This window comes from Phaenicophaeus curvirostris, chromosome 24 (genome assembly GCF_032191515.1).
Source record: "Phaenicophaeus curvirostris isolate KB17595 chromosome 24, BPBGC_Pcur_1.0, whole genome shotgun sequence".
NCBI lineage: Eukaryota > Metazoa > Chordata > Aves > Cuculiformes > Cuculidae > Phaenicophaeus > Phaenicophaeus curvirostris.
In genome coordinates this window covers 1,779,775-1,794,153 of record NC_091415.1, presented here as the reverse complement: position 1 = coordinate 1,794,153, position 14,379 = coordinate 1,779,775, and the positions used below count along the sequence as shown (strand labels likewise).

The following is a 14,379-nucleotide window of genomic DNA, read 5'->3' as shown; positions in this document are numbered from 1 at the left end:
TTGCTTTTGGGTTTGTCTCTCCTTTTGAAGGCTTTTTGTTTGTTTTTAATATGGGTTTACTCAGCAACACACACGGTTTGCCTTTCGCAGGGGAAGCAGCCCCGCTGTTCATCCTGGGCTGGCAGAGAGCTGCATTTATTGTTAATTATCCTTTGTTAGCGTTCAAAGCTGCGCAAGCAGAGAATTGTAGCATCAAACAATGGTTTTGGCTGGCAGGGACCTCAAAGCCCATCGAGTTCCACCTCCTGCCATGGGCAGGGACACCTCCCACTGGCTCAGGGGCTCCAAGCCCCATCCAACCTGGCCTTGAACCCCTCCAGGGATGGGGCAGCCACCCCTGCTCTGAGCAACCTGGGCCAGGGCCTCCTCCCCTCAGGCCCCTCCATGGCCCCGCCCCTTGTGCAGTGACCACGCCCCCATAGCAACAAACAGTAACCGCGCCCCGCATTGGCCACGCCCCTTCCGCTTGGCCCCTCCCCTCTGGCCCCGCTCCCTCGTCTCATTGGCCGCTCCCCCCGTTAGCCACGCCCACTTCCGGTAATGGCTTCCTCCCCCTTTAATGGCGGCGCTGAGGGAGCCTCACCCCGCGCACGCGTCCCGGCCGCCGCGATGGGGCCTGCGCGCCTTCTCCTCCTCCTTCTCCTCCTCGTCCTGCTGGCCTGGCTCGGAGAGGCGCAGGGTGAGCAGCCGCGCCGTCGCTGCCCACCCTGGGTACGGGACAGGGCTCGTCCTCCCCTTCCCTGAGCCCCAGCGGGATCCCGGCCCGCGGGGAGGGAGAGGGGCGCAGCTTCGAGGGGGCTTGGGGGAGAGAATGGGTGCGTTACAGAAAGGGTGGGTTTGGGGTGAAAAGGGGAGAGAGCGGGTGTGTTATGAGAGCGGGGTGTTTGGGGTGAAAAGGGGAGAGAAGGGCTGCGGTGCACAAAGAGGGAGTTTTGGTTAAAAGGGGAGAAAATGGGTGCGTTACAGAAATGGGGGGTTGGGGGCAAAAAGGAGGGGGAATGGCTGCATTAAAGAAATGGGGGGTTGGGGTGAAATGCAAGAGAACGGTTGTGTTGCAGAAACAGGGTTTGCTGCTGCTGGGGGCTGATCTTGACCCTGAATTCAGGGGTCATTTATGGCTTGGTGAGTCTCTAGACAATCACGTGAATCGATTGGAAAGGAATCCAATCCAAAACCCTTTCTTGCGGAGACTGGGTTGGATTGAGCCCCCTGATGCACTGGGAGGTGTCTCTGCCCATGGCAGGAGGGTGGAACTGCATGGGCTTTGAGGTCCCTTCCAACCCAGACCATTCCGTTATTCTGTGACAAGGCACGTTATTCTGTGACAAGGCACGTCTCTGGTCCTGCAGGTGTTGATCAGGATTATCTGCCCTGGAGGAGTTTTCCACCCCCAACATTAACTTCCCCTCCCAGTGCCCCAGGGTCTGTCCCTCTCCCTGGGGTTGGAAACTCCCCTCTGGGGTCTGCCTGGCTTTTTGCCTTAGGAAAGGGAATATCCGTGGGGTTGGCACAACTGAGCTTGTACTTGAACTTGTACTCCAACTCCAGTAGGAATATGTGGCTACACAGACGCTTGATTCCGCTAGGCAGATTACAGATGTGTTTTCCAAATGCTGTAAACACAAAAGGTAATAAGAGCAGGGGGGTATATACTGAGTTCTAGATAAAATGGCAAAGAATACAGGAAAAAATTACTGCTGGTGGGGGTACAGTGGGTTAAATGGGGCGTTTTAACTACGAGAATAAGGCACATGGACAAAAGATACTGGCTGGAAGGAAGTGCGTTGTCTGGGTAGAGTGGTAAACAAGAACTTGAGAAAACAAATGAGTAACCTGTACTAGTGCGAAGTTAGACAATGAGTGTGATTAAAATATAAAGAATTGAAACCTAGTGAAATATAAAGATAGCTCTGTCTCTTAAAAGCATCACCTCTTTGATTTAATGATGAGTCCTTAAAGCCTGTGGAATTTTCCTGCTGTTGCGTCTCAGCTTGTGTCTCGCTGGCGAGGTTGTGTATTGCTTTTTCCTTCCTTTTACTCTGGCAGACACATGTTCGCCTCCAGATCGACTGTTCTATGCAGAGCTTGAGGAAAGCTTCAACACAATGAAGAGCTTTCCTGTTGGCACCACAGTGTCCTACATCTGCCGGCCGGGGTATATGAGAATCCCTGGAAAACCATCGTCCCAGCGTTGTGGTGAAGACTTGCAGTGGTCACCCATAGAGCAGTTCTGTATTGGTAATGTGTGCCTCAGTTCTTTTGGGTTTTCCCTTTGATATTTAAGTTTCAGTTGTTTCTCACCTAAGAATCAGTATTTTTGGATTTTGTAAACAAAGCTTGAAAAATGCTTATGTCTGTAAGAGCAGTATATGCCGAAAACAAAGTCTTTGTAACTACAAGAATATAGATTTTTCTTTTTTTTCCTTTCTCCCCCTAGAGAGAAAATGTAAGCATCCAGGGGAATTAGAACATGGTTTTATTAATGTGACAGATCTTACATTTGGTTCGCAAGCTACGTTTTCTTGTGAAGGAGGGTAAGTATTTCTGTGAGGTGAATGAATCCTCTCTTGTTTTTTCTGTTTAGGTCAGATTTGAACCAAACCTATCTTGTGCAGGTTCCGTCCAGTTTTGACTTGAAGTGTCTCCCAAATTCCGCCTGGAGCAAATTAAATTTAAATTTGGATTAGATCCCTGGTTTTACATGCTATTTGCATCAACCAGAGCCTAAGCTTTTTAATGAGGTTCTGCAGAGTGAAAACTGGAGTGTCACCTTTATGCTCCTGTGACAGAGGGAGTATATTTATACATGCATCACCCTTCATTATTGTATTATATAGTGGCCCATGTGTCTGTGTATAGTCAATTAAGTCAAAAACAGTTACCCTTAGAAGGTTTTTTATTATTCCTGATTAACAGCTGCTTCTTTTGGTATTAGCAACTTCAGGGCATTAGTGTTAGAGGGTGTAACTCTTAATATGGTGAGACTTCCATTTGTTCTTTCAGTGATGTCTCACTTGTTTTGTTTTCCAAGGTGAGTGTATTAGCAAAATAAAAACAAAATTGAGATCTCATTCTTGTTACAACAACTGGATGTGTTGTGTCCCCACAATCATGTAGCAGAGCTGTATAAACAAAAGTTTCTAGCTGCTTCTTAGATTGATGAGAGACTTCTGATGTTTCACCTCTTAAACTCATTTTTGCCTGTCTAGGTTCAGATTGCGTGGAGCTAATAAAATTTCCTGTGTAATTAAGGATAAAGGTGTTGGCTGGGATGGAGATCTTCCCCTTTGTGAAAGTAAGTTACACTGTGTTTAAGTTTATCTTCAGTAGCTTGTCTTGGAAATAGCTCAATATCAGATTTTAAAATGAAATTACTTGGAAATCAAGGCTTGCAATTTCTGAGATGAAAAAAGTAGCATCAAAATTCTGTCAGCTGATTTGTATTGTTTATTTCTAGGAATCCCTTGTGAACCCCCTCCGAGCATAGCCAACGGGCGCTACACAGAGTTGGATAGTTACAATTATGAAACATCCGTAACCTACTCATGCAATGATGTACCAAAGGGCACAGATTCCTTCTCGCTGATAGGCTCACCTACGATTTTCTGTACATATGATGAACACTTAAACGGAGTTTGGAGTGGGCCTCCGCCGCAATGTAGAGGTTGGAATTTTTAATATACTTCTTTATTATGAGGGTGGGGAGGCCCTGGCCCAGGTTGCCCAGAGCAGGGGTGGCTGCCCCATCCCTGGAGGGGTTCAAGGCCAGGTTGGATGGGGCTTGGAGCCTCTGACCCAGTGGGAGGTGTCTCTGCCCATGGCAGGGGCTGAAAATGGATGGGCATTAAGGTCCCTTTCAACCCAAACCATTCTATGATTCTAGCTGATGTTATTCCAAAATTTCTGTATCTGTCCCTTTTTTGGAAGGGCCGGGGTGGGAATGGACTTCACTGTGGAAAAAAAGAAACAAGTCCTCTGGTACTTCAATTAATACAAGAACTTTGGAGACCTGATCAACTATATTGTGGATATTGATTATGACACATGACTAAAATTTAACTTAAAACAGTAAATACATATGTGTGAACATGCTGTTAATAGAAGTAACAAGCGGGGACCTTTTACACCTTAAAGAGAGATAACCCTTTTATGAACCCCCTCCGGAAGACTTTGAGGAATTGGATAAGGAAGCTGGCAGTTAGTAGAAGGATGCCATGTCTGTCGTAGAGGTACTGTTACCAAATGTTTCAGAGTTGTTTTTCTTTACACCTGTTACAGTGGTCAGATGTGATGACCCGAGAGTTGAAAATGGGAAGAAAAAAAGTGGCTTTGGCCCTTCCTATAGCTATCAGGACTCCGTCGTCTTTGTGTGTGATCCAGGCTATTTCATGACTGGATCGGAGGTCATCATCTGTGGAGAGGATAATGCGTGGTCTCCTGAAAAACCAACTTGTGAAAGAAGTAAGCCTTTAAATCAGAATCCAACTTCTGATGATGCTCGGGGAGCTGAAGCACCTCTGCTATGAGGACAGGCTGAGGGAGTTGGGGTTGTACAGCCTGGAGAAGAGAATGTTCCCAGGAGACCTTAGAGCAGCTTCCAGTACTGAAAAGGGGCTCCAGGAAACCTGGGTAGGGGCTCTTGATTAGAGACTTCAGGAAGAAATTCTTCATGATGAGGGTGGGGAGGGCCTGGCCCAGTTTACCCAGAGAAGTCATTGCTGCCCCACCCCTGGAGGTGTTCGAGGCCAGGTTGGATGGGGCTTGGAGCCCCTGATCCAGTAGGAGGTGTCCCTGCCCATGGCACGGTGGGTGGAACTGGCTGGGCTGTATGGTCCAGTCTAACCTATACCATTCTGTGATTATAAGATCATATTACCTTAATGAATACCTGCAGTGATATTTGTTCTTAGTCTTCCAAAGGAAACGTTTACACTTAAAATTGTGGTGGAGTTAAACTATTCAGATATGCTTGTCTGTGTTTCTCATACAAAGGTAGTGTGTATTTGTAGAGCGAGTTAATGATTTATGAAATATTTAGTTTATTATGATTAAACTTACTTTTAAATTCATGTCTTAGTTACCAAAGAGCTGTGTGGTGCCCCAGAGATCACACATGGAGTAGTGATTTCAGCAAAAGCTGTGTATGAAAAAGGAGACTCTGTTGAACTGAAGTGCGATGATTCCTGTTATTTTCCGGATGGCACTGTGGAGATGACAGTAACTTGTCAAGGACTGAACACATGGAGTTCTCTACAAAACTGTGAATGTGAGTAAAACTCATAACTGACAAAACCAAAGGCAGTAACAAGTTCCAAACGCCTGATGTAGTAATGTCACAGAAGCCAGAGGTGATGTTAGCAGGGTTGTGATTGTTGCAGGGTGGAGCGGAAGCCATGGAGGGAAACTTTGGCATGACTGGAGTCTTTTGTTTAGTCTTAGTTGTGTTTATTTAAACTGGTAAAGTTCAAAAGCCAGTATGAAACGTCTGTTCTGGGGAGTGATTTGGGGAAGATTTTCCCTTTGATGGTGGCAGACTTGATTCTCGCCTCGCACGGCACCATGGTATCCCTTGTTATAAGCAGAGGTTGTCATTACTTTAAGACAATTTGTCCTAACGAAACAGATGTTCATTTCTGTTCATGTCTCTAAAGCATGTCCATCAGCAGGAATCATTTGCATATAAACTACCTTAAGGGTTAAATAAACTTCTGCTATGTACATGAAGACGGGGATGTTTTGATGGCAGCTTTTTGAATCTCCTTCATATACCACCTCTGAGCTTGGACTTTATTTCTGTTTTTCTACCCCTCTTTCCAGGTGGGCCTGTGAGTTCTGGTTCCACTCCAGACATAAATCACGGTAGAGTAATTGATGGACAAAAGCCTTCGTACTCTGTTGGGGATTTTATTACGGTTGAATGTTATCCAGGCTACACGTTACATGGAGAAGCTCGTATTCAATATGCTGGATCAAATCGGTGGATCCCTGAAGTGCCAACTTGCCGGTTAAGTAAGTATGAACTGCAAGTGTTCCCACTAGAAGAAGAATATGTGTAACAGATGCTTTGCTCCTTGGGGATGTTCTATTGTATTCAGGAGAAGTCATTTAATGCTGGCTTTCTTCTTTATTTCAACATGAGAAGAGGAGGATTTTATGAAAACAACTTAAAAATAGGAATATTTTCATTTAATGAGTGTTATGATATAAACTGGATGATATTGACAGAGGTGCTTGATCTGTTTAAAATAACTTTGTAGTTTTACAACACTGTTCAAATGAGAAGCACGTGTTCTGATACCGATTCACTCTGTTTTCAGGTGCATATATTACAGTCATCATTTGTGGTAAGTGTCTCATAAAACCTGAACAAAATATGATGGGGATTGTCTGTTTTCGTATAGAATTGATAATTCTGGCGATCACCTGTGACTGCAGTAACAGAACATGATTTTATCTACTCCTAAAGCTGCATAGCTCAAGAGTTAAGAATAGTTAGGAGCTATAGATTAATTTCATGTGAAATGTGGGGTGGTTTTTTTTTTTTCCTGTATGTGAAACATGAGATTTTGGAGGCTACAACTTGGTCACTTTATAAACTCTTCACTGTTCTGGAGCTGAACTACCTCGAAGAGTCTTGAGTGAAGCATCAAATACGTATTTGTGAAATAAGCCACTCGCATTTTAAAGATCTAGAGAGGGGGGCTTGTACAGGGCTGTGGGTGAAGACAGTGCTATTCCAGCTGAAAATTTCTGAGGCTTTTCTGTGGCCTGGAGATGATCTTTATCACACTTAAGGCTTTTTTTTAATTCTTCCTAAAGTGATTGTGGCAGTCGTGGTGTTCCTGGCCGCCTTCTGGGTCTACAAGAAGTTCTTTTCACAAAATGGGTGAGTAAATCCACTTTTTTTATTATTGCCAAAGCAGTGCTAGAGTGTATGTGTCTTGAGCTTTATCTGCACTCTCTTATTTAAACGCCTGGCGATTGTGTGAGCTTGTCACAGCAGCTGATGGGAAGCTGAAGTGCCTAACAATGTATTTGACTTGGGTTTTGCGTCTGCTATTCAGATAAGCTGCTAATTAACACTTGCACTAATTTCAAGGAAGGAAAAACCCTGTTCTTAAGCCTTTATTTAGCATAAGTACACTTGCTGAGGGAAGTACTGCTTGCATCTGCTCTCAACTATGTCAGTTTACCCCTTAAAACATGTGATAGTGTTGGTTGGTGTGGGCTTGTGTTATTTTCCTGCTTGGATACACTCTGGCATCGCTGGGTCTCACCAGCTTTAAGAGCCAGAGTGACTTACGTGAGCTGGAAGCCCTGGAGGTGAGCTAAGGAGCTTCTCTTCCACATACAATGTACCAAAGGGAGTGGAAGGGAACTGGAGAAGCGCTGTGCTTTGTGTTTGGGAACAGAAGCACCTTGGATAAAATAACGTGGGCTTAGCTACAAGGAAAAGGTGAAAACAAATTTGACCTAAACTGGTGCTCCTGTGCTGTTTGAAAAAGCAACTAGCTTTGCTACTGGGAAGTTTGATGGGTGGATCCACTTTCCTCCAGCAGCAGCCATGATTGTTGTCCCTTTGTTAAAGACTTGCAAAATCACTTGTGAAATATTAGATGCATGAGCAGTATCGGTGTTCCGTTCTTAATGAGACTTACAGGGCCTTCTGAACTTTATCTTCAGAACAATACATGGGCCTTTTCATGGAGAGGTGACAGGAGATTGAAATTCCTCTTTGTGCGTTGCTTCTTGCAGTAATGTCTCGTTTTATCTTCTGGAAAAAAAAAAGCCTGTCTTGTTGGAGAAACGGTTTTTAACATGCACAATCCTGAAAATTCAGAGTAGTTAGGTGGCACAGGTAGACTATTACAATAAGCATCTCGTCAAAACTGACGTAAACTCCCAACAGATTTTGTTAAGAGGTATCTGGGATACATGAAGCAAAAGAAGGGATGCTTTAGATAAAGTAAACCAGAGGAGATATTCCTGCGGCTTGTATTTGTAAGGAAGTATGAGCAGTGCTACTTGGGAGAACCCTGAAGGTAAATTATATCCAGGGAGGTTTCAGCCTCAATATCTTCTGCGTGGGCAGTAGGGTATCATTACGAGGAGCAGAGTGGCTGTGTAGCTGTGCTGCTAAGTGTTGTGCTTTTGAGTAATTGCTTTTCATCCATCACTTGGATAACCTGCAATCTGGGTGGTCCAGATAAGTGGGAGTTCATAGTATAAGGGCAGCACTTTCTGCCATCACTGGTGGAGGGACTTCTCTGGGGGTAGAAAGCAGGAGGGATCTAAAGCAACATCATCAAAAATTAAAGGATGTTTTATTCCTGAGAATTCTACAACATTTAAGTGTCTTATTGCGCCCAATGTTTTCCTTAAGCTTCCTCTCTCTGAACATTTATTAAACCCTTTTCTTAAACTCTCTGATCTAATCTCCTTTTATTAAGACCTAGATCTCCCTGTTTATTTTTCTGGATTCCTGATGTAGCTGAGCCTTTGTGAGCTGTTGTGCTTCCAGTGCCTCATACTTGCTGGGCTGTAGTCTCCAAATTACAGCTAAAGTCTTTTATTGCCCTCTCTTTTTGTGTGTTTAATCGGCCAATTTTCTAGGACATTCAATTAGCCCTTTTTCCCCTTTTGCTGTTCAGCTCGTACACAGTTGATGAGAGTTGCAAGGAAACAAGTGTTTTAAAAACTAATGTACCAACTGAGATGGAAGAAACTGCAGAAATGAATTAATTGAATCTTTAAAAGGTATCTGCTTTCCACTTAATTTGGACTTTTCCTATGAAGCTTAAGTGTCTATATATTACGGTTTACTCTGAATTTCAGGCTAAGTGTGGAATCTCGCTAGCTGTGACCGTGGTTTCCTATAGGAAAGGTGACAATAACCACTCATTCACTGGACACTGGCACAGGCTGCCCAGGGAAGTTGTTGATGCCCCCTCCCTGGAGGTGTTCAAGGCCAGCTTAGATGGGTCTTTGAGCCCCCTGATCCAGTTGGAGGTGTCCCTGCCCATAGCAAGGGGTTGAAACTGGATGGACTTCCCTTCCAACCCAAACCATTCCATGATTCATTTTGGGAGAACAGGGTGTATGGCGTGAAGAATTATCATTTAGTGTCCTAAGGGATGGCTTATTGCACATGTTTTGGGTTGTCTTTAAAGAGAAAGCAACACATTTTTCTGTAAGGTAGAAGCCATGTACGTAGTGAAGTGGATTCCAGTGGTGTTACTTCTGTTGGCAAATAGTATAATTCCCTATAACTAGAAGGTGGTTGGAATTGGAAATGACCTTTGTTGTGTTACATAGATGCTAGAATTGTGAAGGTAGTATGTGTCTCTGCAGAGAAAACCAGATTGCCTGTCTCAGAATTACAGACTTGTCTGTTTTTTCAGCTTTCTAGAAGAAAAACAAAATAACTACGGTGCAAACAAGGTCTTTTTAAACCTGTTTATAAAAAAAAGTGATCTTTCAAATTCAGTGTTCTGTAGCCCTAAAAAGGTTCTAAATACTGTTGCTTGTTTGGAATTGCTTTCCTTTCCTGTGTTTTAAACTAGTGCCTAGCCCAGTGTTCAGACACGTTTGATGGTGATTGATTGCTTCTGTGCTTGTGTAGGGTCAGATTCTCTGTCAAAAACCTGACTGGTTAAACCTTGTTACAAGGGAACAGAGTGAGGACAGGACAGCTCAGTGTGACTGTTCATTATTAGTATTATTTCATTACTACCTTAACAGGTAGAATTTACACTGCAAATACTCTTGTAAACTGGTACTTGTGTCACTTTTCTCCATTGCACAGACTCAGAAGGTAAAGTCTCTCATTCTAACTTAATGCAAAGGCCTTTTCACATGCGTAGCCTTGATTATTTTATTCACTTTTGAAGAACAAGTGACTTCTCAGTGTTTTTGATAAGTTTGAGATGGCACATATGAAAATTAAGCATGGAGTTTCTTCCCAAATCATGTATGGATTAAGGAATATCATCCTTACCTCTGAAGTAAGAAGTTTCTAATTGAGGTAGGGTTAGTGCTGTGGGTTAGCTGGGCTTATTTATGGAGGGAGGAAAGAAAGGAATCAAGAGTTCTTATGTCCAATCTTATCATGCCAATGATAGGAGAGATCAGTGGTCTGGTATGTGTACACACTGTTCACCCCCGAGTTGTTCTTGTGAGAGAGATAGTGCAGAGGCTTGGTATGGGGTTTTTTTTTCTGTTAAGCAGAACAGGAGTTATTCAAGTACTTGAAAATACACGTGTATATGGTTGTAATGATGAATTTACAGTCCTCTTTGGTTTAAGGATTGTAAATTTGCTGCTAGCACCCTACAAAATCGAAATTCTCACAAACTGATTTTCAGCTTTTGATTATAAAATATGAGCTAAACAATATACTGTATTTATTAAAAGAAATCATAAGGGGTGCTGCCAGTGTAGTCTCCAAATTTGCTGGGGATCCTCTAACAGCTGTTTCCAGTTGTTGATAATATTCAGGCGTGGTCTGTTCATGCCTTGGAATGATCCATTTGGATCAAATGCTTTTCTACTCTGTGGGTCACTCTTAGCTGCCTTATGGATGCAATGAAGCAATCAATCTCCTCAGCCTAGCAGTTGCTTGCTAAGAAGAGGCCAAATAATAGCTTAGTTTCATGCCTCTTTATCTGCTGGTTTAATGATGAAGCTAAGGATGTGCTTTCAGAAAATAAATGTAAAAGCAATTGCAATGCAAAATCTCTGATTTGACTTGTTTTTCTGTTTGTAGGAAACGTGACAGCACTCCCTGTACAGCCGAATATAAGATCTGTAAAGCATGAATGACTGTTTTTTGGGGTGGGAGGGTGTTTTCAAACATACCTGTCAGAAATGGACAATGAATTGCACTTGTGTTGAATTTCCCTAGCTGGGCTTCTTGTCCCACATCTTGTACTACTGATTGACTCTTGAGTAGGAGGTCATTAATAGGGTAAAAACAATCTCTTATGTGCTTTTTCCCTGTGGGCCACTCATTGTCTTCTCTGTGTGTGCAAAATGATCCTAAGGGCACAGCCCTGTAGTCTGTGTCACTGGGAGCACTGGGATGTGTCTCTGTCACAATCCCAGCTGCTGCCTCCTGCTTCCTTCAGCGCTGCCGCTTTCCTTACCGAAGACTGTCCTGGCCTTAGTTCTGCAGCTAAGGCAGCATAAATGATTGTGTTGTCTCTTGGATTCTGATGTGTTTTATTTAATTTCTGTAAGAGATTGGTGCTGTCTGTGTCTTTTTGAAACTATCGCCATGTAGCTCTTGTATGCACTACCTCTTTGTTTGCCAAAGCTGGTTTCTGTTTATTTAATGAATTAAAATGTGCCTTTAAATCAGAGTTTTATAGCTTTTCCATTGGCTTTATGAAGGAAAAAAGCCATGTATATATATATGGCTCTTTGATACAGTTCCAGAAAGACTACAGTGGGTCTGTTGGAATAGAAAATGAAGGTTTCTGTAGCAAAAGCATCTCCTGTTGTTGAATTTGTTGACCTGCTGACAGCAGGTGCCTAATTAAAGGAACTGCCGAGGAATCAGTGGTTGCTATTTCCTGTCAGGTGCACAGCATACGTTCCTTAGGGCACCTAATTCATACTAGGCCTTGATGTCAATTTGGGAGGTGACTTTTGTTGCTGTTCAGGGTAGAAAGGGTGCTGTGTGGCTCTAGCTTCCTTGCATTTTTTTCACTTGGAACTCATCCGTCCCACGTAGAGCATTTCAAATCCCTGTATGCAGACTGCGGTGCTAAATGCAGCTCCGCAGTGCTACATTTAGCATCAGAGATCTGTTGAGAAACGGAAGCCTTTCCCTGTCTGAATTCCCTCCTCTTTGCGTGCTGAAGGAGGATCAAACCAGTGGAGTTTGGTCAGGAATGGGTGTGTGACAGCGGTGGGAGCTGTGGCCTCTCCTTAGGTAGGTGCTTGTTTCAGGAAGCGTTTTAGTACAGAATGTGCCTCCAGGAGCTCCCAGCATGGAATTTGCCAGGAATTGAGAGTCAGATGTGCATCGACAGCTGTTACATTAAATGTGTACTTGCTGTTTCTAATTAAAAATAAAAGCTTCATTAGGACAGGTTTTGGCTTTATGAATCTCTGAGTTTATCAACATACAGCAGCTTGTAAGAAGCGCTTTTCCCAGAACGACCAAATCGCTTCACTTCAGGCGGCAGAGGCAGCGTTTAAACTGTTCTTGTCTGTGGTAGGTGGGCAGCGCTCTCTGCTGCCAGGATCACATCGTCTGGTTAATGTAGAACTAACTGGGCCACTATAGGAGTTTGAGGACAATCGCAGCAGTTACATAGTCCCAGTTCATAATGGTCTCTGGTTACTAAAAAGGGGGTTTGGCTGCGCAGAATGATGTGCTGTCTTGAACCACGTTTGAGAATTGTTTGTAGTGGGTGTGTTGGTCACTGGCTGGTGTGATTCTGCATAGCATCATCAATGTTCTCAATTATGCTGAAATGCACTTAATGCTAAACTGAAATATCTGTAAAAAATGGCCTATTTTTACATTTTTGTGCATGTAAAGACTAGCAACGATTTGTAATACTACAAATAAAAATGTTCAATTATTTAGCAGTCAGTGTTTGTCTTCATTCATCATGTGGCGGTCAGCTCTTTGCTCATTAAGATGATTTTGCGTGTACCAAACTTGCAGTAGGTGGCAACTGAGACCAAAGCTTGCAGTTTGTGTGCAGAATTGCTGAACGGTAGTGTAGGAATGTGCTTGTGGGCAGTGATTGTGTTCCTGTGCTTGGCACTGGTGAGGCCACACCTTGAATCCTGGGTTGAGGAGGACACCTTGGTCCTTTGTGGCCTCTCCCTTGAGATGTTCAAGGCCAGGTTGGTCGGGGTGTTGAGCAGCCTGGTCTGATGGGAGGGGGGTTGGAACTGGATGACCTTTGAGGTCCCTTCCAACCCAAACTTATCTATAATTGTCATGAGTTCTACGCTATTTTCTACTAAAACCTCAGTCTCGTGTGAATTATTTCAGTTTAGACTTTGGAACTGGTAATTAAAGAGTCATGAACATGAACTTGACTGTGTGTAAGAAAAGGGTGATGCCATCTACTGGTAAAATGAGCAAAGTTCTTGCAGTGGGAGCAACAGTGTGGGCATTATTAGCTCCTTTAATGTTCTGTGAGGTGTCTGTGGTTTGTAGACTCCTCAGCGTCACACCTAAAATCACTGTAAATGCTCACTATGAGCATACAGGGTGGTGAAAACGGAGCTGGGGGCTGAAATGAAGAGACTTGCAGCATTGTCTGGCAGGGATTGATGCCATCTGTCTACCTGAGACAGAGCCCAATACCAAGCAGCACATGATTTTATTTAAAAGGAGAAAAAAATAGTTGAGTCAATAACAGGTTCAGGCAAACAAAGCATGTGGAATATAGCTGGTCGGAAGGTTGGGTGACTGGGCTGTCACGTGGACCCTGGCTGGTTGGAGTTGAAGAATCTGAGTTAGGTGTTTGAAGAGATGCTTCGCTCTCTCTGTAAGCACCTCTCCCAGTTGAACGTGGTGCTGAGTGTCCTCCTGTTGTGCGGGACGTTCACCTGTGGGTGTAATTCAGGTGAGAGAACAGAAGAGCAATACCGTACGTGTTTGTGAGGCGAGGCTGTGCTTTTGGTGGTGTTTGTTTGTAAGGACTTTGGGGGGCGGGGGAATGAAGGTTTCCATTACTGTTGCTTTTCCCCCTACATCATAACCGATTTCAAATGGTGCTAGACAAAAACTGAGACTCTGAACACCAAGAGAAATCGGTCAGCCTGTGTAAGAGACATATTCCTGGCTCAGAGAAGGATCCTCTTGTTGGTGACAGCTAAAGATGACTGTTCAGTGGTCTGATCGAATGCTTCATCTGCACAGCGATCGCCTTTTCGGTGTATAATGACATGGTGGACAAGAGGGAGATCAGCAAAAATAGTTGAGCTTCATCTTACTGCTTTAGATGCAAGGGTAATAGAGTTTGTCTGGAAAATCACTAGAAGTTACCAGCAACAAACTTGTAGTTCTAGGAGGTGTGTGTGACATCATCATAACTGCTGAAGGCACTTCTGGGATTAACTGCGAGGATCAAGTTGTTGGAGGGAATTTCTGTGTGCGCAGAGCAAGTCTCTGGGAGCTACAGAATGATGATTCTATGACAGAGTCCTTGAGCACAGTGTGGAAATAAATTTGCTCTAAGTAAATTAAATCTTAAGGTCCTACATATTGTATAATAAAGAAAAGGTGCTCTGCCTGTGGAAGCATTATGTTGATTTTCATGCAGCTTTCGGATTACTTTACTCTGGACAACTTTAACTCAGCATCCATTGTTTATTAGGTAGAAATACATTTGAAGAAGGCTGTTCCTG

General features: G+C 43.6%; 1 protein-coding gene across 2 annotated transcripts; it reads left to right on the top strand.

Moving 5' to 3' along the window:
* Nucleotides 1-574: 574 nt before the first annotated feature.
* On the top strand, nt 575-12,597 carry LOC138730466 (membrane cofactor protein-like). Of its 2 annotated transcripts, XM_069875661.1 has the most exons (12): nt 575-679; nt 2,047-2,238; nt 2,438-2,534; nt 3,210-3,295; nt 3,458-3,664; nt 4,279-4,461; nt 5,078-5,266; nt 5,818-6,009; nt 6,318-6,344; nt 6,820-6,886; nt 8,652-8,757; nt 10,766-12,597. In XM_069875661.1, the coding sequence occupies exons 1-11, from the start codon at nt 610-612 to the stop codon at nt 8,740-8,742; spliced, it is 1,401 nt and encodes a 466-aa protein (XP_069731762.1). In that variant the 5' UTR covers nt 575-609; the 3' UTR covers nt 8,743-8,757; nt 10,766-12,597. The 2 variants fall into 2 exon arrangements, with proteins under 2 accessions (XP_069731762.1, XP_069731763.1); XM_069875662.1 differs by lacking the exon at nt 8,652-8,757.
* The last annotated feature ends 1,782 nt before the right edge of the window (nt 12,598-14,379 follow it).